Raw genomic sequence first — 22,313 nt, 5'->3', positions numbered from 1 at the left:
CAAGAGAAGGCAGGTGAGTTTCACGATAAAGAATATTATTCGCAACAAATTTTGGAAGGCCGAGACGTAGACGTAGTGATTCGCGTTCTAAAAGAACCAGAGGCCGTAACTTATAAGTAGGACTTCGAGGAAAGAACACGCATCCAAATTCTAGAATAGAGCGGCCATACATAAATAAATTATCAGCAAGGTCGCCTTGCGCATTCCGAAACGATTGCTGCTGACTCTTCGTAGTGAACCAACAGTACGTGCTCTTTTAGATGCGATGTATTCTATGCGTTTCTCCAATAAAGCTTTTCTCTGTAAATCATTTCCAGATACTTTAAAGACTGTACCTGCGGAATAATGTCCTGGCCATACGACAATGATAGGAAAATGTAAGGGAAAAACAATGATTGCACTTTTTTGACGCTTAGCGACATTTGTATTCCTTTTAGCTCATTATTCCAGCGTAGAATTTCACTTTTATATCGTCCTAAGGTGGAGGCCGCGTTTACGGGGATATGAGACATTGGTTAAACGGTTATGAGCCATTCATTATCTTACTAGACGAACAGATTTTATTTTGAAGCAACTTAATATTGAAGAATCGCAATTGGCAATGCGACAACGGTGGACTGCAGGCATGCCGTCAGTGACGTCGCTTTCTCTGTCGCAGCCAAACGTGTGTGTAACCTTCTTAAGAAACACAAAGACGTAACCAGTAATTCAGAAAGACTTTAATGTGCCGTCGGGAGTAACCCAAGGATAAACATCGTGCTTGGGCGGTGGTTTTTTTTTTTCCTTTCACCTTTGTTATCTTGCTTTTCTCCTCTTTAAGCTGGTGTACGTGGTATTCATTTTATTCGGTTGGGAACAGCGCCAAAGACATTGACACAAGCAAAGGTACAATGAAAACTATACTGCGCACTGCATCAATGTGTCTATGCCTGCCTCCGGCTAGAGCACTGCTCGGCCCGTTTTTGTCAGTCCTGGGCCCGGCCTGAACCCGAAAGTGCCATGCAGTTGGCCCATCCGAGCCCGGCCCGGTGGTTTAAAATCTGGCCCGCATCCGACCAGGGCCTGAAAGATTCAAGCCCGGCCCGACCTGGCCTCACACCGGCAGGTTCGTTTCGACCCATTAGCTATTGAGCCTAAACGAAGCTCGAGTTCTTGGTTATGCTGAAGATACTGTCAAGTGACCAAAGGGCGCCGGGTGGGCTTTAATTAGTGTCAAGCAGTTTTTGCTCTGCGTCCGCTCTTCCTGTCTACTGTGTAAATGTGAGAATCATAACCATTTCATTTCATAACCCGCGTATTTATTTGGCAGAGAGAAAAATACTGAGAGATCAAGCTGGAAAATGCTACCGAGAGAGGCATAATGCCGGCTTACTTTTTAGGGAGGAGTATATAAGAAAAAAGAAGTTGTAGATTATTCGCAAGAGGCCATTTTACTTGGTCAGGTTTTCCGCTGGAGTTGCGCCTCAAAAACGAAAGTACATTCTTTGATCACCATGCTCATGCTTTAAAGTTTGATATGAAAGGCCATGCTACCCTTTCTAAACATTTTCGCAGCAATATGTAGCGATGGCACATGTGACTATACTCCTTTACACACCGCTGGTCATTTCATTTCACTTACGAATCTCGTGTAAGCTTATCGATGTACAGTGGTGGAACTCAAACCAATGAGCTTGGTGCGAATGTAAATTTAAATACACTGGTATATTGCCTTGTAGGACTAACCCTTTTCGCGCCCACTACAAGCGTCTTTCATTAAACAAAGATTAGTGGCCTGCAAGGGTAACGCTCATGTGCAATCATATTGTCACATGGAACATGCCATTTTGATTACTTTACTCGGCTTCATTATGATGGCGTAAATTTTTCTAGGGACCATTTAGGTAGCCTTTTTTTTTTCGCCATATGAGCGACTCTGTCTGCTGTTTAATCACGCATAGTGTTAAGTACCGTGCATGCACGGTGTAGACAACGTAGTTTTTTTTTTCGTCAAATTCCTGTATGATGTGCTTATATGTTCAAGTAAATTCACAGGGAGCCCATCCAGTGCTAGATCAACATATACAAGACTGTGAACGTGACGACTGAGCCACTTTACGTGTGAAAATAGCACTAAAAATGCGCCGAGAGAATAGAATTTTCTGCGTTATCTTTTCTTTTTCGAGTCTATCCCACCAAGGCTCCAAAATTTTGCAGCATGCACATAGGTTTAAAATTTTTATTTAAGAACAGTGGACACCTAAAGTTCAAGTTTAAGTAGTTGGGCTAATTGTGTGAAAAACTTCGGCAGAAGATTCCGCTCGCTTGAACAAATACTTTAGAAGAATAATGGACACAAGTGACGAGTTGCACTATTTATGACTTAGCTTGTGGATAAATATTCTTGATTCAATTTCCCACCACTTTATTTCAGTGCTCTAAGAACTTGTCTAAATTTTGTTTAATTCCTGTTTTTCCAATAAAATTACCAAGCACAAGGTAGCGCAAAGCGGCACGTCAGCTGACCCCATCCGAAAATCTACATAATACTGTGTAGCACCAAAATATTGCAAACGACTCTGCCTTTAGGCATGTCTTCTGCTCTTGGAAAATTTAACCAGCTGTACTCAAATTTCTTTCATTGAGTACTCCTGTGAATACTATACGACGAATACTTCGGAATACTTCGGCCACGGCATCGCACCAAACATGCATGCGTTGCAACCGCTGATTTTGCAGGGTGCGATTACCTGGGCAGTTTGCTCCTGCTCTGCTGGCACGTGCCAACGGGTCTCCGAGGGCAGGCTTCCGTTCTGGCCTGTTTCCACGCTCTCCACACCGACGCTAGACACACCAATCTGGACGCATATCTGGCCGCTAGGGGCATCGGCAACTACGCCTGACGGAACCGACGCGGGATACATAAGCCAGCCAGCAGCAGACCGCCTCGGGCACGGCATCGCACCAAATATGCATGAGTTTCAACCGCTGATTTTGCAGGTTAGTGACTACAAAGGCGTTACTTAATTGTGTTAGGTGGAGCAATTACTGTTTGATTGCGGTGTCGTGCCCAGCCGAATGGTGTGATGCTTTGAAACCCTCATTGTCGCGATTATATCGCCTTTGCCTGCTGATGTTTAACATGCTGCTTATGTTGTCGAGTGATGTCGAGTCGAACCCGGGGCCCATGAGCAAGGCCGAGGCTGATGCTTTCGCTGTGGCTTTATCAACGATACAGAAACTTGAGGAGGCGCATGCAGCCTTGTCGGAACAATTGAGCGCCACCATTGAAAAACTGACAGCCTCTGCCAACGAAGTTGCTCGCTTGACTGAACGATTGAAAACGCTTCAATCAACTTTCACGTCGCGCTCAGCAACAGAAACCGGTACGGCTGATAATGCCTTGCACCAAATTTCAGGGCATTTGACAAAAATTACGTCCAGGTGCGACGATGATGAAAATATAGAGAGAATATCAAACCTGCTTTTCTTCGGGTTACAAGATGACCCTAGCGAGGGCTGGGCAGCACCTGAACAAAAATTGTGAAGTTCTGCTCCGAAAAATTGAATGTTTCAATGACTGGAGCACAATTCGAACGTGTGCATAGGTTAGGTAAATTCACAGACGGCAAACAGAGACCCATAATAGCCAAACTCACTTTCTTTAAGGATAAGCAGCAAGTCCTGGCATCTGCTCCAAAACTTAAGGGATCGAAAGATTCGATCGGAGAAGATTTTTCCCTGGCTACACGACAGGCAAGGAAAATGCTAATAGAATTTGCTAAAGCACAAAAGAAACCATTTAAACTCTCAGATGACAGAATGCGCATAGACCGCAAAACTTATATACTGGACCGTGTCAGCAAAGCCGTTGTTTTGTTGGAAAGATAGTTCGCAACTAACACATGTGCGCGAAAGCACCACCAAGGGCCCACACCACCTCTGGTCACTCCTTCCTTTCTGATATCATTTACGAACATTCGAAGCATAATTTTCAAGCGCGACGCCATCTGCTCTTTACTAGAAGACAGTGATTCCAATATACTCGCGTTCACAGAAACTTGGTTGTACCCTGCAATCGCAGATACCGAGGTTCTTGCCGATAGTAAACGCTACAACATATATCGCAAAGATCGCATCGACAAAAGAGGTGGCGGTGTCCTTCTTGGTGTAAAAAATACGCTCACTTCGTACGCGCTAAATCTGGAATCGACCCTTGAAATCATCTGGATAGTCTGTGTGACTAAATAGGCATAAATCCTAATTGGGATTTGCTACCGTCCGCCGGATTCTAGCAATACCTTTGTACATGAACTTCGTGCTAGTATCACTAATGCCAAAAATCTTTGTCCCACAAATATAATTTATGTCTTCAGAGACTTTAATCTATCGCTAATTGATTGGAGCAATTTATCGTCGCCATGTAGCCTTTCAACAGAATTCATCAGCTTAGCCTTAGAATTTAACCTGTTTCGAGTCATTGATCAGCCGACCCGTGGTGTTTACATGTTAGACCTGTTACTGACGAACGCTCCGGAAACACTTAAGACAGTGTTTTGCCAAAACGCTTTATTGACCATAATTTAATTAAAGTACCATTGGACTTGCCTCTACCATTCAAAGGAATATCAGAAAAGAAAATCCGGGACTACAGCAAAGCGAACTGTAACAAAATGAACGTAGAGCTCGAAGCATTTTTAAATCTAGTTTTACTACCGTCTTTCGACAGTCGGTCTGTAAATGATAACTGGGCACTTTTCAGAGATAAAATGTCCTCTCTCATTGACCAATGTATCCCAATTACCACAATTTCTAACCATAAATCAAACCCTTGGTTCAACAAATCCCTTCGCAAACAAAGAAACAGGAAAAAAACGCTTGTACTGTATTGCAAATCGCGTTGTCACATCTTCTGCTTGGGAACAATACAAACAATGCTTGACCAGTTACTGTTCTGCAATATGCAATGCCGAAGATAAATATTTCCAAACCGATCTGTCTTCCGTTTTGCAAAATAATCCAACGAAATTCTGGCACTTCATATCTCCTGACCAAGGCACAAACCAGTTATCATTACTGGATGATAACAACCTTCCTCTCTTAGATTCCAAGTGCTCGTCTACATTTAATACGTTTTCCTCATCTGTATTCACTCGGGAAGATCATTCTGACGTGCCATATCTCCCTGAGCACAACTACTATTACATGCAGCCCATGGTGGATGGTATCGTATGTCAAATTAGTCAGCTTAAGGCATCCTCATCAGCCGGTATCGATGATATTAACTCCAAAATGCTAAAAATACCGTTTTCATGTCCAGCACAATGTTATACCACATCTTTCGACAGTCACTGTCATCTGCACAACTACCAGACGACTGGAAAATTGCTAAAATAATGCAATTTTAAAATCCGCAAATAATAATTTACCTGAAAACTACCGTCCGATATCACTCACATGCATCTGCTGCAAACTTCTTGAGCCGCCCACGTCTACAATCACCTGGAGACTAACAAATTCTTCTTTCCAAACCAGCACGGATTCAGGAAGGGCATGTCATGCGAAACGGAGCTACTGGAATTGACCACTGACCTTCATTCCAACATGAACGAGTCCAACATGAATTCTAACATGAATGGCCTACAGACCGATTCCATATTTCTTGGTTTTGCCAAAGCTTTCGATCGTATCGCCCATTGCCGCCTTATTTCGTAATTATCTGTCCTTCGATTAGATTCTCTCACTTTATCATGGCTTTGGAATTTTCTTTGACTTCGCAAGCAGTTCACGATTGTTATTAATACATCCTCTCACTCTTCCTTCGTCTTTTCTGGCGTTCCACAGCACAGCGTCCTAGGCCCGCTTCTCTTCCTGATCTATATAAATGACCTGCCAAATAACATATCATCAAGTGATAGAATCACTGCTGATCACTGCATGTTATACAGAGCAATAAACAGTTCCGACGACCACCTGATCCTTCAAGACGATCTCAACATTATCTCTATCTCGTGTAGCACCTGGCTCATGACCCTAAATACTAACAAATGTAAAATTCTTTCTTTCGTACGTAAGCGTGACGTTTCCATTTTTCCTACCACGTACAGGAAGACAAGCTGTCCCGGGCATCATGTTACAAATATCTTGGCGTTTACCTTACACCAGGCCTCTCCTGGTTTGAACACATCGCTGTTGCGTGCGCGAAAGCCTCACAAACCTTAGGGTATCTACGACGCAACCTCCGTCATTGCGCCTCAAACGTTCGCAAATTATCCTATCTAACTTTCGTCTGCACACAGCTTCAATATGCCGCATCTGTTTGGTCCCCTTCTGCTCATTATGAAATTAACATGCTTGAAGCAGTTCAGAACAGAGCCGCCCGTTACATTTTAAAGAACTATGACAATCACTCAAGTGTGTCTAAACTTAAACTTGATGATTCCCTTCAACCATTGGCCATTCGTCGTCAAATGTTTCTCCTATGCCTGTTTCACAAGGACGTCTACGGCAATAAAATAGCCTCGTTACACCTTGAACGCCCCCTTTTCACGTCACGCAAGCTACATAATCACCTCAGCTACACGCGCATATTTGGCAATACGAACGCTTTTAACACATCCGCACTTCCACAAGCCATCCGCATGTGGAATGATCTTCCCGATGATATCACCTCCGATAATAACTTGAACACATTTCGTCACAAGCTTGAGGTACATATTTTTTGTTAAATAGTGCTGTAACATGGTCTCGTCGTTTAAGTTCTTGCGTTTATTTTGCGATGTGTTGCGTTTTTTTTTCTTCAATTGCTTTGGAAACTTGTTTTGCATTTTGTAAGTTACTCTGTTGCGTTGCGTTTTGATATTCACTGGCATTGTAACCCTGTTTCATACTAGTTTGCTTGTGATTTCATTGTAATAAGTAAACCCCCCTTACTCAATGCCCTTTGGGCCTGTAAGGTATTTTTAAATAAATAAAGGAATAAATATACAGCTTTGTTCTAATTACCGTCAATCAATGCGAACAGCATACAAAGGTTCACTTGCACCTATTCCCACAGTGCGTCTAAGCCGGATATTTTTTAAGATTATGCCCATGCCTCTGGATTCTAGCCTACCAAAATTTTGATTCTCACTGGCAATTGTGTCTGTGGAACGGTCCAATGGCCCTACCACCCTTTTTTTTCTCTGCTGGACCTACAAAGGCTCAATCACACCGGTGATGCCTTCTCGAGACAAGCGAACATTTGCGACAATTTGCGTCTAGTCCCTTTGAGACCAATCTGGTCGCGCGGCAACTGTCAGTCACCGGGGTCAATGAACTTCAATAATCCGAACGCTATCTCTCATCCTATGCTGAAACCAGGTTTGCGGATAGATCAGTAAGACTCCGTGTAATGTGCGTTAAATGTATTGTTACGCAAAAGCTACGGCAAGGACGGAGGAAGAGGAGAACGAAGTGCGCTTGTCTTGGTAGCGGCTCGGTGTCGGCGCGGCCCCTTATCATCAATTCATCTGTAAAATAAACGCACCCCATCGTAACAGTTTTGGTGGACGGTGCTGGGTACAACAACGGCGTCCCCGAACAACGACGACCAACCGCCCGCAGAAGTGCAATCCGTGGAGCTTCGCCGAAGTCGCCGAATTGCCGGTCTGCCACCAGAGATGGCTTCCGACGGCGACAACCCGCCGCCGTCTTCCAGCTCCCAATGGCAGCCCTACATCGAACCACGAACCTTCGCCGGAAAAGCCGGGGAAGATGTGGACGGATGGCTCAGCTTTTACCAACGCGCAAGTCGGTTCAATGGCTGGAATGCCACCGCCCAGCTTAACAACGTTGCCTTCTTCCTCAAGGGAACCGCGTCAGTGTGGTTTGAAAACCACGAAGAAAGCATGACGACGTGGGAACGGTTCGTAGATGAAATCAAGAAGTGCTTCGGAGATCCGGCAGCTAAAAAGAAGCGTGCGGAACAAACCCTAATGCAGCGAGCCGAAGTTCCCGGCGAAACATGCACGACGTACATCGAGGAAGTCCTGAAATTGTGCAAGGCCCTGGACCCTCAGATGACAGAAGAGGACAAAGTTGGTCATCTTCTAAAAGGGATCGCCGAGGACGTGTACCAGTTCCTCATCGGCAAAGACAGTCTGGACTCCGTAAGCGACGTCATTCGACACTGCCGCACGTTTGAAGCCTTGAAAGCTCGGCGTATCACACCGAAGTTCGGCCGCCTGGCCAATGTAACTGACGTCGCCAGTGTTGACCTGGTCCCAACTCCATCCGACCTTGCGTCAGTTATTCGGCAAGTGGTGCGCGAAGAGCTTGACCGACGTGAGGCGGCTTCCCTCTCTACTCCGCGGGTTCGAGAGCCCCTTTCTCACTGCGACTTCGGTGAGACGTCCATCACTGCCGCCTCCATAGACGCCAACAACTTCGCTCCTCGTTCAAGAGCGCCAAACCCTACTCTGAACGCGTATCCCAGTTATAAGTTCCACGACGGTTACTCACCCAGAGCACCTGCAGTTTCTCACGAGTGGGATGACCGTGCCAGTTATCCTGCTAATGACAATTTTAGTGCGCCCCGTGAGCGTCCCATCTGCTTCCAATGCGGTATTCGCGGTCACGTCGCCAGATTTTGTCCTCATCGCCCACGCATGTCACCACCGTCGTATGAGCGACCGCGCACGTTTTATCGGCGTAGCAACCGGCACGGCGGCGGCACACGCTGGCCTTCTGACTCCGATAGCAGGACAAACCACCAGGCGCATCACCGTAGTGACTCTCCAGCTTCTGTGCGGAGCTTGACGCCACCGCCTTCACGCCAGCGCAGGTCTCCATCTCCGCGACGACGTCTCACGTCACCGCCGCCGGGAAACTAGGCGGCGCGACCAATGGAGGTGAGGTCGCCAGTCATCATCAGCTACACGCCCCTATGCCTCCGCCAGTCACCATGCGTCATAACAAGATTCATGTTTTAGTGGACAATGTCGCTACGTTGGCCTTAGTGGACACGGGAGCGAGTGTCTCCGTTATCAGTTTGGCTTTCAAAACCCGACTAGGCCGTAAAGTGATGTTCCGCTGGAATAACGCTAATGCATTTCGTGCTGTGAGTGGAGAGTTGCTCCGACCAATTGGAGTGTGCACCGCGAACGTTTATTTCTCCGATAAGGTGTATCAAGCCGAATTTGCCGTACTTGCTCAATCCACTCACAACGTAATTCTTGGCCTCGATTTCCTACAACAGTGTGGTGCCACTGTTGACTGCGGTACTGGCGAGCTGTTCCTCTCTTCGCTTGCCGACCAACCTGCTACCTGTTCATGCACTCTCGCCGTCATTGAAGATGCAGTCTTACCGGCACGTTCCGTATCCAGAGTTCGGGTTGCTGCTTGCGGTGTCGACGCCGATACATTTGATGCAATTGTTGAGCCTGTGCCTTCGATGGCAGTGAAGAAAAGTGTGCTCGTACCTCGATGCGTCCTCTCTGTGGCCTGCGGAACGACTACATTGTGGGTGTCAAATTTAGCCTCCCAGTCTGTTGTGCTACCCAGCGGTATGCGACTCGCCTCTTTTGAAGTGGACACCAGACTCAGCATAGGCGCTTTAACTGATGACACGTCACATGAATCCCGAGAGCACGGGGCTGGCCCCGGTGTCCCTGAAGACTCGTTGCCTTTTCTCAGAATGATCAACAAGTCACTGTCTTCAGAGAAGCGTCAAGCCCTGGTCAGCGTCCTTAGCAAACATGTGTCATTATTTGATTTCGCGCAGAACGCTAACAAAGTTCGCGTTCCAACTACGCGGGCGCGCCACAGGATTGACACGGGGTCCGCGCATCCCATAAGGCAGAAGCCTTACCGCGTGTCCGCGTCAGAGCGCAAGATCATCGCTGAACAGGTCGACGACATGCTAGCCAAGGGCGTCATCCAAGATTCCTCTAGCCCTTGGGCTGCGCCGGTCATCCTCGTGAAAAAGAAAGATGGGTCCTGGAGGTTTTGTGTCGACTACCGGCGTCTCAATTCTGTGACGAAAAAGGACGTGTATCCACTTCCCCGGATCGATGACGTTATTGACTGCCTTCATTCCGCATCCTACTTTTCATCTGTGGACCTCCGATCAGGCTATTGGCAGATACCCATGCATTCAGCTGACAAAGAGAAAACCGCTTTTGTGACCCCAGACGGCTTGTTTGAATTCAACGTCATGCCTTTCGGTTTGTGCAACGCGCCTGCAACATTCGAAAGGTTTATGGACACGGTACTGCGCGGCCTGAAATGGGAGATTTGTTTGTGTTATCTTGACGACGTCGTCATTTTTGGCCGCACCTTTGCAGAACACAACCATCGACTGGACGTTGTTCTGACGTGCCTTGAACAAGCTGCCCTTACACTCAATTCAAAAAAATGTCACTTTGGCCAACGAGAGGTGCTAGTACTAGGACATCTGGTGGACAAGCACGGGGTACGACCAGACCCACAGAAGGTCGATGCAGTTAGCGGCTTTAAACAACCGCAGTCACAACGCGAGCTGAGGAGCTTCTTGGGTCTTTGCTCGTACTTCCGACGTTTTGTGCCCAACTTTGCCGATACTGCCTACCCCCTGACTTCATTGCTGCGCAAGGATAACCCTTTCACCTGGACAGCAGATTGCGATTCCTCGTTTCGACAACTGAAGTTCCTGCTCTCTTCTGGACCCATACTTCGTCATTTTGACCCATCTGCCACTACAGAATTGCACACCGACGCGAGTGGAATCGGCCTCGGCGCCGTCCTCGTGCAGCGCTTTGGTGACGCCGAGCATGCCATTGCCTACGCCAGCCGTTCGTTGAGCAGGGCCGAACAAAATTACACCGTCACTGAGCAAGAGTGTCTTGCCGTCGTCTTTGCAGTCCAGAAGTTCCGGCCATATCTCTACGGGCGTCGCTTCACAATCGTTACGGACCACCATTCACTATGTTGGTTGGTTGGTCTCCGCGACCCGTCTGGCCGCCTTGCTCGATGGGCGCTACGTTTACAGGAATTTGACTTTGCAGTCCGTTACAAGAGTGGCAGACATCATGCGGACGCTGATTGTCTTTCGAGGCTCCCTCTACCAACAAGTGAATGTGACGCCGACAATTTCGATGAGTTTCTGGCCGCCATCGACGACATTCTTTTTCCTGATCTGGCCACCTTCCGGGAAGAGCAGCGTGACGACCGCAGCCTGGATGCCCTCTTCGCCTCAGCTGCTCAGCCAACAGGCAACAAGTGGCTTTGTCATCCAAAGTGGCCTGCTCTACAAGAAGAATTATGCGGCTGATGGTGCCCGCCTCCTCTTAGTGGTCCCTAAAAATTTAAGAACCCACGTGCTCCGTGCTATGCACGACGACTCGACCGCTGGGCACCTGGGTTTCACCAGAACATACCACCGGATTCAGGGCCGATTCTACTGGACCAGTATGCGACGGGATATAGAGAAGTATGTGGCCAGTTGTAACAAGTGCCAGCAATTCAAGCGCCCTAATCCTGCTCCGGTCGGACTCCTTCACCCTGTAGCGCCACCATCATCTCCTTTCGAAATGGTTGGAGTGGATCTTCTCGGCCCATTCCCGCGCTCAACAAACGACAACCGTTGGATTATAGTCTGCGTCGATCATCTGACGCGCTATGCTGAAACCGCAGCGATGCCAACGGCCACGGCTCTTGATGTTTCGAGCTTCCTCCTATCCTCCGTTATACTCCGTCATGGACCCCCTCGTGTTATTGTGAGTGATCGCGGTCGCCAGTTCGTGGCCGACGTAGTCGAAGAGCTGTTGCGTCTCTGTGCTTGCCAGTTTCGCCACGCGACCCCGTATCACCCACAGACAAATGGTCTCGTCGAGCGCACTAACAGAACTTTGACCAACATGCTTTCGATGTACGTGGATTCCAGGCACAAAAATTGGGATGACATCTTGCCTTTTATCACATACGCCTACAACACCGCAAAGCATGAAACTACAGGCTACAGCCCTTTCTATCTTCTTTATGTTAGACCACCCCGCAACTTCCTTGACACCATTCTACCTTTTACTCCTCATGGGGACTCTTCTATTACCCAGACTCTCTGCCGCGCTGAGGAAGCACGCCGCATAGCTCAACTCCGTACGTTGGCATCCCAGGACCACTCCAAGATCCGCTACGATTCAAGACATAAGAATGTGTCATACGACAAAGGGGACATTGTATGGCTTTGGACACCACTTCGCAAGCGCGGCCTGTGCCAGAAGTGGCTCGTTACACCGGGCCTTTCGTCATCACCGATCGCCTAAGTGATGTAACCTACTCGATTGCTCGGCTCGTGTCCAATGGCTACCGGTCTAAGAAGACGCAGCTTGTTCATGTCGCTCGCCTGAAACGCTGTCATCCACGTGACTCCGAGTGGACGTAATAGTTACTCGCCCAGCGGGCTTCGTCTGTGAAGGGAGGAGTGTTACGCAAAAGCTACGGCAAGGACGGAGGAAGAGGAGAACGAAGTGCGCTTGTCTTGGTAGCGGCTCGGTGTCGGCGCGGCCCCTTATCATCAATTCATCTGTAAAATAAACGCACCCCATCGTAACAGTATTCTGGGCTATAATGGGAATTGCAGATCGATCAGCAAGGTTATGTGTAGTAGGCTGGGCTCTAACACTCATTAAAACATTATGATCCATGCTAAACCGCCAGGGCGATTTTCCTCAAAGTTTGGCAATAACGAAAGAATAACACAAATACCAGGTCCTCAAAAATTAGACAGACATATTTATTGCCTCTCAGGTTACAATGGCGTACTACATCTACTACACTGTCCGCATGGGGTTTCAATCGTCAAGGCACTTATCCCTGCAGTCCTCCCTCCTTATATGAAAATTTTGAAGCACCATTTTTTGAGGCACAAAGTGCCCTTGCACTTCTCAAGTCTCCATGATGCTCGGGAGTGACAAAATCGGCATCTAAGATGTTTTCTGATATTTTCGAAATAGTCACCGTGACCATCCGCCATGAGCGTCCAAATAAACCTACAATAACGCCCAGAAGGCACGGCGATAGCAACGCCGACACCGCGAGTGCAGCTAAGGTGTCCTCAATTCGTCGGAATATTGTTGCACGCTTTGCTACCCTACACTAACCGCAGACGTCGTTCAAGGCGAAAGCATAGGTGTTGTCATGGTCGCTTTCCTCGTGATCCTTAACTTCAGCTGATTCTGGTGGCACAGTCACAACATCACTGTCCTCTTCTATGTTTGCTGCACTCTCCACTGCATCCAGAGCATCGCGGAAGTGACAAAACGGCTTCCTTCTGAAGAAAAACTCTGTATTCATGCTGGAACACAGCAACTGCTAGGAGGGCGGCGCGTCTCATGCGCACGCAGTCTCCTCCTCGCCAGCTCCTAGCTCACTTCCCGACCCCCGCTTCGCTTCTCTCCGCGGCGCGCCCCCTAAATGCCCACGCAAAAGACGTCGAACGAGATATCACGCTAACGAAAGCAGACGTCCTTTGCTTTACCAAAACGTGGAACGCGAGACCGCACATCAATGGATTCTTCCCCGTCGTCTGTACAGAAGAAGCAAAGCGTTCTGCGGGTGGTGTTGGGATGTACGTGAAATTGCCAGAGACCGCGGTGGATCTCGACCTACCAATAACGAGCCAGTCTCACAACGGCGAACACGCTGCAATAAACTATCCGACGGAACCATCGTCATGACAGTGTACTTGGCCCCGAATCTCTCCCGAGGCAACCTAGAAAAGTACATCGATCTAGCCATGCGCGAACACGAAACAAAGAACAAGAACAACTCCTTCGCAGTTGTCGGAGACTTCAACGCAGACATCACGGACAGCGAATGGCTTGCGCAGTATATGACGTCTCGATACGCTCTACGATGCATTTCGTATGACTGGAAACAATCAACAACCACCAGGGGAACGTTCATATAGACCTTGTCTTTGCCAACTTCAGGCTAGATCCAATCGAAGAACCATTGGCTCAACATTTCACGGACCACAAAGCAGTGATAGCGAAGGGAAAACGGAACCCAGAACTCAACACGACATACGAGTTTTGACAAATAAAATATTGTATATACTGTACACACGCGTTGTCACTCATTTACATGCGCGAGTAGGCAATGTCACGGTTCATTTACGGTAAGAACGATCCCCAGTGCTTCGCTCACTCGTCATGATTCACTTTGGGGAGATGCGTGGATTTTTTTTTACCATCTCGTTTCAATCCCGGCGCTTATGTTCTGGTTTTAATGGTTATTTTTGGTTATTTTAGGGATACATTCAGGTTCAGTTTCTTTCATTTTATCGCGGGAGGCAATCCAGTTCTCCTTTGTTGTGTGGGTAATAAGCGTGTCTACGAACATGGGGGCAACCTAATCTAACATTTGGCTCATATTGGTTGTGTCAGCTCTGGAACAGTTTAATATCTGTTTTGTGGCAGTAAAGTGTAGAGTGAACTAATCTGTAGTTGCTAATTTTCTGAAGTACGTTTGTATGAGATTTGCATGGAGTATTTATGAATAGCAAATAAGGAATGTGATCGCATCCAGTCGGCTCGTGTACCAGCTGAACCAAATCGAACATGATTATTGTGGGAAGAAAGTGGGAACACTGGTGATGACTAATCGTAGAGTTCACAGAGGACGTCGTCCAATTTATACAGGGGTAATTAAAATTACCGCCTAATATTAGAATTCACTGTGGATGCATGCTAAACACGTATGCTAATCAGTGGTGCTAGGGGGGCGCTAACACGCACCTTCGATGTACAGGGTCGCCCATTGTAAGCGGAAACGCATATGAGTAAACACGTCTTCTACTTCACGGGGCAAATGTGCCGAATGTGACGCCTAATGATGATGCCGATAGGAAATTATCGTTCTCTTTATTTTGTGCTTAACATTAACTGCTATAGGCTCATGAATACTAATGAGGCGTTCACCCTAGAAGTGGCAGGACCTGTACATGATGCCTTTTTGTCTAAACATGCCATAAAGTAGTTCATGCGGCGTATCAATTGGCATAGACAAACGCGAAAACACCCGTGTACTTAGATTTAGGTGCACGTTAAAGAACCCCAGGTGGTCTAAATTTCCGGAGTCCCCCACTACGGCGTGCCTCATAATCAGAACTGGTTTTGGCACGTAAAACCCCATAATTTTTTATCAATGGGCATAGGTGACGGCTGATAATCTTTCCGTATGTCGTTTCGCTTGAGGTGGCGCCAACTACGACAACTGCTGCGCGCAGTGCTGCGGTGCGTGCAGTGCAGTATCTCCGAGGGATGTTTCCCGGTCGCGAGTCGTTCGACAAGTTTCGCTTGTGTGACAATTGTCGAGGACCCCGGAGCAGAAGTAGAGTGCCGCTGGTGGCTACTTGCCAATAATTTTTTACGTACAACAAATACTAAACAAGGTTTGTGAAGACATGTGTCACTTTTGTGTTCTACCGATTCCTATAAAAGAAAGATCAACTATAGTTTTTTACATTACCTTGTGGCGTAACCTTAGAGGACATGAAGAAAGTTTAATAGCTTCTAGAGTCACAACCGAGTGTTAAGATAACCCCTGATGCTAATTATATACGCAGACGATACGTGCAGCTGAACCAGAGCAGGTACGGCGGCTTTTCGAGAATGCGTATGTATGCAGCGTTAGTTTCAGTGGCTCCATTGACAGTTACCAGGCGGTCTCAAGGGAATGTAAGATGGCGGCACTACAGGGGCAGCCAAATAGAGCAATGTACCCGTTACTACGCCGCTTACGTAAACTCACGTACTAGCAAGCGTGCACAGACTGGATCATTCTGAACGAAAACCAGTTCCTGCGGAAATGGTAAACAAGATTCATAAAGCCCCGTAATGGGCACATTACTGCGCAGTTGTTACCATAAAAGCACATTAATGTCTGGAAGGTCAGAACACCTGCCAGATTCATATTCCACCTTCGTGTGTTCCTTTTTTTCCTGTTCTTATCAGCTCCATAATGTGCCCTTTTGGTTGTATGTGCCAATGCCGCAAGTATTTGTGTGTTTTTCGTGCACATGAATCCAAGTGCACATGTATTTTCATGAATGTCTGTTTGAAATAAACTTCTCTTTATCTATAACATGGATTCAACTCACGTTTCTATGAGTAAATCGAATTAGCGACGATCTATGTTTCACAAGTTATGAAAATTGTTAAGTTTGCGTAATTAAAATACCTTAAAGCGCCGCTTCCTTTGCCTCTTCTCTCTCCTTTCCGAGTGCTGCTGCTGTGATGGTCTAGCCGCGCGTGCCATTGGGTTTCTTGCAACACTACCAGATAGCACTCTCCTTCCAGTCTTGCTAGAATTGCTGTATGTGGCTCCAGCATGAAGCCAAAGGTCTTGCAAACACCGCTTGCATGTAGGATCCCTAGGCCTTACTCGCACGCGATATTGGGTCTCCTGCAACATCACCAGATGGCGCTGCCGCCATCAACGAAAACAGAGAAGCCTGGGCAGAGAACAAAAGCAACAACAGACAAGCCTCAAAGATAAAAATTTAGCATACAAAGATTTTACTGGAAAAAGGATGCAGAAAATGTCCCAGCAGGATCCGATGAAATCCCAATATATATATATATATATATATATATATATATATATAAACTTTATTTGGCTGGAAAATATTTTAAGTACAGTGGTGGTTGGAGCCCCTCAGTCCAGGGCCCCAGCGGCCTCTGCCGCGTGCCTGACCTGGCTAATTAAGGACTTTTGTCCTACCAAGTCGGAACGGGCGAGCTGTGCCTCCCACTGCTCCATTGAGATATTATTAGTTTGCCTATGAGGGTGCTTAGTGCACTCCCAGGTTACATGTATTAGTGTAGGTATGACACCGCACCAAGGGCACGTAGCCCTATAGCGGGTGGGATACATGGCATTTAGCAGTTTAAGATGGGGGAATACCCCGGTCTGTATTTGGCTCAAATCGGTGGCCTCTTCCCCGCTAAGTTGTGGGTGAGGCGGCGGGTATTTTCGGCGGACTCCACGTTGATGTCTCCGCAAGGATGTCTTTGACATTTAAATTGATGGGATTTTGTGAGGGATAGTGTGAGGGGTTGGGGTTCAAAGAGGACGCCATCGCTCGGTTAGTAGACGCTCGAGCTAAGGCGTTAGCCTGTTCATTCCCCTGTACCCCCGCATGTCCCGGGCACCAGAGTAGGCGATGGCGGTGGTTGAACAATTTGGGGATTATCGTGAGGCTATCCGCAGTCACGTGCCCCTTAAGAAACATGCAATATGTTTCCCGAGAGTCAGTGACCACAACCGAGTCCCTTTCCGAACGCTCCGCGTGAGCGAGCGCGATCGCCACTGCTAACATTTCGGCCGAGGTGGGGGAGCCCGCCGTGGCCGACGTGGTAATTTGCTGCTGGCTGATCGCGTCCACGACTGCCAGGGCGTACCTCCTTTGGCAGCGCTGCCCGGTAGCCTCTGCATACGCAGCTGTGTCCGTGTAGTATGTATTGTACCTAGCGTTATTGGAATACATAGATTGTATGCGCGTGCTTTGCGCCTTTCCTTGTTGTACTCGGGATGCATATTCTTGGGAATTGGAGCTACTGTAATTTTGGATTTCACCGAAGGAGGGAGAGGTACGGCCTGTTCGGGGAGATAAATCAGGTATGCTGGGATATGAAGTCGCGCCAATATTGCCCTACCAGTTTTTGTGAAGCTGAGACGCTCCCTCTGTCGCATCAGAGTGGCCTGCCTCAGTTATTCGAAAGTATTGTGTACTCCCAAAGCTAGCATGCGCTCTGTGGAGGTAGATTTAGGCAGGCCCTGAGCCGCCTGGAAAGCCGTTCGAATTATCGTGTTGACCTGCCTCTCCTCTTCCCTGTTCTGGATTTGGTAGGGCAAGCCATATATGATTCGACTAATCACTAAGGCCTGTACGAGCCTTAGGGTATCGATTTCTTGCATACCCAAATACAGCTAACCAAAAATCTCGGTCGAAAGAGCAAGGCACTGTTGACAAATGCCCCAGCCAAGTGATTAGAACGAACAAAATTCCCGCTGGATGGCGCGAAGGCAAGATGAACCTTATCTACAATGGCAAAGGAGATAGAAATAAGACGAACTCGTAGAGGCCAGTTACAGTAACGTAGGTGATATATAGGATAGCAATCCAGGTCACAAAATTAGAACTATTGAAGTGGGTGGAGAAAAATGATGTACTGGGGGAACTACAGCATGTGTTCAGGCCTGGCAGACGCTTATAGTATTATATGTTTGTACTAACTCAGGTCGTAGAGATATCCGTAGCTCAGAATATACCTTTATCGATAGCATTCTTAGATATTAAACGAGCCTATGACAAAGTAGACAGAGAAGTGTTATGGGATATTCTTAAGCACGAAGGCATAGATGACGATTTCGTGGAGCTGCTGAGGGAGCTGCCGAGTACAAGTTGTATGGGAAGGTCGAAAATGTGATGAAGTGGTGGGAATTCACCAAGGATTGAAGCAAGGATGTCTTTGGTCTCCATTGTTGTTCACGTTTTATGTTAAGGGCATAGAAAGACGACTGGAAAACAGCGAATTAGGCTTTGATTTATCATACATGCGTAATGGACAAATGGTGACACAGAAGGTCCACTAGCGGACAGTACAAGAAATCTACAGAAACTTGCGAGTATCTGTGTCAACGCAGCGGCAAACCTGGGCGTTACATATAGCACAGAGAAATCGGGAATTGTGATCTTTAAAGAAGAGAGTAGTAATTACGTGGTTTCAAGTAAAAAACAAGTCATACCCATAGTCAAACAATATAAGTACCTTGGCATATACATAAACGAAGAAAATACTGACTCAAGCACCCACCAAGATAATCTGAAAATAAATGGGGAAGTGGAATGCAGCAATAATGAAACACAGAGCACTGTGGGGCCACAATAAGTATGAGGTGGTGCGTGGAATCTGGAAAGGAGTAATCTTGCCAGCGCTAACGTTTGCAAATGCCATTTTATGCTTGAAATCGAATATCTTGTCGGGGTTGAAAGGTAACCAAACATCAGTGGGCCGGTTGGCTTTGGGATCCCACGGTAAACCACAAATAAGACAGTGCAAAGTGACATGGGTTGCGCCTCTTTTCAAGTCTGAGAATAACAGAGCAAAATTAGTTTTGAATAAAGACTCAGGAACATGGATTAAAATAAATGGGCGGCTAAAGTGCACAACTATCTGTATCTGAAAAGCGTGGACACAGAATGAAGGAAGAGTTCAATAAAGTTGGCAACCAAGTACAGGGTAATTCAAACTGCAAATGACCAGGAATCATTATAAAGAAAGTGAGACAAATATAGACAGTGAATTGGAGCCAAGGAATGGAAACAAAAAGGACAGTGCATATTTGTAGGAATGAGAAAAAAGAAATTAGAAGGTAAAGTCGGTACGATATCACAAAGGGCAGTTCCTTCCTATATGAGGCTCGAGCCGGTTGCCTCAGGACCAAAACATACCGGAACAAACATTCGGAACTAGATGAGGCATATGTATGCTGCAGCAAAGATTGGGAGACCCCTCAACACATTCTAATGGACTGTGAATGGATTCCCCCAGTAAGAACAGTAGGTAACGTACACCTTCCAGAAGCTCTTGGGTTTAAAGTGGATGGAAGCTTCAACCGGTCCGCAGTCGCGATAAGCAAGATATGTTTAGACAATTGGTAGAAAAAAAGCAGGGACAAGATTGATATGACCTGATTTGATCTCTTAGTCATATGTAGAGGTACAAGGTAGATACTGAGAGGGAAAAAGAATAATGAAATGTATGGAAAAATGCTAGATAAAAAACATGCATAGCATACTTGATTAAATCGCACCGGCTAGGTGACTTTTTGTCAGCACCCCGTTACAAAGGGGATGCCAATAAATCATCACCATCTTCCCGGCTGGCGCAGCCGGGGAGGCGTTTCACAGTTTGTGTGTTTGGCATGTGCTGCGCTTCTTTTCTTATGCGACAAAAATGCAGGTGCTGGGCTGTGGAGGTCGCGTGCTGGGCTGTGACAGTGCAAACATTACTAACGTTCATATAGCCTGAAGCGAGAGCTTGCAGCTGACGTCTCAACAGCGTGCTCTCCACGTGTGCACAAGGAGCACGTCAACGCTCGATTCAAAAATGGCTCTAAAGCGTGCACTCAGGGTCGAGGAAACCCAGGCCGGAAAGAAGCGTCGCGCGTAACAGGAGCGTCTTCGCTACGCAGCAGAACTCGGTGCAAACCGCAAATGTATGTATACAATGTATACATTCAATTTTAAAATTAATTGATTTACGTTCAGCCCCATTACTGAATTTAAGGTTAACTCTTCAGCCCCGGTTCGATGTGCCACCCTCTCAGAGATTATCGTCAATGACGCACACCAATGCCTCACGCAAACACGTATGCCTGTGCGTTCTGACGGCTACGCAAACAGGAATTGTGCAAGCAAGGTAACGTTTAACATCAACTCACCACTGTAGTACTGAACTGAACCCTGAAGAAAATACTCATTCGCCGAAGAGATCAACTCTAATTATCGTCAATCAAAGCAAACAGCATGCAAAGCTTCGCTTACGTCGATTCCCACGGTGCAATCGATGAAAGCTTTTTGCGCGGGGGTTCACGTGCTATAAGCACAGCCCAGAGAGCATTATGGCGATGCCCAGCGTGCTCTCGTTGAAAAGGTGCATAAAACTTGTGAAAGCTTTGTTCTGGGGTTCCTATTTGAATAAATGGGAAATGAGAAATCGTTTTTCCCAGCAACCAGTGCACCATATATAATGCAATTTGTTGCAATTAAAAGAGCAAATTCTTATCTAGATACTTTTATTGCGATAGCAATTATATGGACACTCAAAAGCAGATTTCTGCCGTCGGCGTCGCCGTCGCCGTCGCCGTGAGGTTCCGTATGACGTCAATGGAGATGTAATCGTCGCCGCGCGCCGCCGAACGCTGTATGTGCGAGTGCAAGGGCGCGAGGGGCACGCGCTTTCACGGGGAGTGAACGCACGGCGGAGAACAAACGCGCGTTCTGCGCCGTGCTCTCTTAAGGGCTGCCGAAGTAGCGTCTCTTTCCTCCTTTACAATCACCATATATGTAGAGCAAACGCGCCTTCTTCCGACGCGCGAGAGGCCGTAGGGGAGGGGGGGTGGGGAGGGGGAGGGAAGGGAGGCGACGTTTAGCTGCGGCACCAAGTGCCTATTTATATCAGAGGCTCCGGCAACAGTCACCAACGCAGCACGCATTTTGAGCGAACGCGTGCAAAACGCCGACGGCGTCGACAACAGTTCTGCGTGTTGCCGGTGCTGCTGCATGTCCAAGTTTATACAGCTGATAAAGCTAATATCATTACTCTGTATAGCTCTCTACAAATTTGCTATCGCAATTGATGCTTCGCGTTTTAGGTGAAACTGCGACAACTTTTTTGAAGGTTATTTTTTTCGGTCATCAGCGCTTTATTAATGATACATGACTATCGCAAGTTTTCAGAAAGCAAAGCAATAAATTTTACAGCTCAGCAACTCAGGAATAAAAAATGATATCACAATTCTGTTGTGATATCACAATTCGCTTTTATCGCGAGTTATTGCGGTTAACCTTAACCAAACTTCACGATTTTGTGTCATTCAACTCAACAAGGCAAGCGGCATCGAAAGATACCAGAATTACAGCGGTGAGTGGATTTGTTTACCTTGACCCACCGAGCAACGAGCACCTCGACATATTCGAGCGCCGTTCGCGCGCCAGGAGTGGGCCTGCGTGGCCTTGCGAGCATCGAGAATGGCAGGTGAAACGAACGGCAATGCTCACGAAATGGAAATAGCGAACAATAGTCAAGACTCGACAACGGACCAGAGCAACATGGAATTCGATGAGAACAGCGGGAAGACGCTGAGTCAAGGTGGCCCATGGTTCCAAGCAATCAAGGCAAGGAAAAAACAAGAAGTCGCCGAACGAGGACCGCATACAAGAGGGAGGAAAGCAAGGAAACTCCCAGAACCAGCAAGGAGGACTGAACGCGAGGAGCAACCCGAGAGTGGAATCAAGCATGCAAGCCAACAGCAACCAGCAACGTCAGCAAGATCAGGGAATCCGAACCAACAGCAAGCCACCGCCGCGACGCGCGACGCCGCCGCTGCCAGATAATGATTACAAGGTGGTGTACCGACCAAGAACCGGCATGAAGCTATCCAGCTGGCCGGATGACAAGATCACCGAGGGACTTGCAAGGGCAAGTGGTTCCCCTTTCCAAGAATTTTGCGCGAAAGTAACCATCCAAACGCAATGGAAGCAGAACCTGATAATTGCCAGCACGCAGACGAGGACTACGCACTGA

General features: G+C 47.3%; 1 protein-coding gene across 1 annotated transcript in view; it reads left to right on the top strand.

Moving 5' to 3' along the window:
• The first annotated feature begins 22,025 nt into the window (after positions 1–22,025).
• Positions 22,026–22,313, top strand: part of LOC125941141 (uncharacterized) — a 43,820-nt gene continuing 43,532 nt past the window's right edge. Inside the window, exon 1 of the mRNA XM_049658094.1 lies at positions 22,026–22,208. Coding sequence (XP_049514051.1) covers positions 22,026–22,208 — 183 coding nt within the window. The remainder of the gene's footprint in view (positions 22,209–22,313) is intronic.

The sequence above is a fragment of the Dermacentor silvarum genome, chromosome 10, assembly GCF_013339745.2.
Source record: "Dermacentor silvarum isolate Dsil-2018 chromosome 10, BIME_Dsil_1.4, whole genome shotgun sequence".
Taxonomy (NCBI): Eukaryota; Metazoa; Arthropoda; class Arachnida; order Ixodida; family Ixodidae; genus Dermacentor; species Dermacentor silvarum.
Note: the sequence above shows the minus strand (reverse complement) of the source record. Positions and strands in the feature narration are given on the sequence as shown.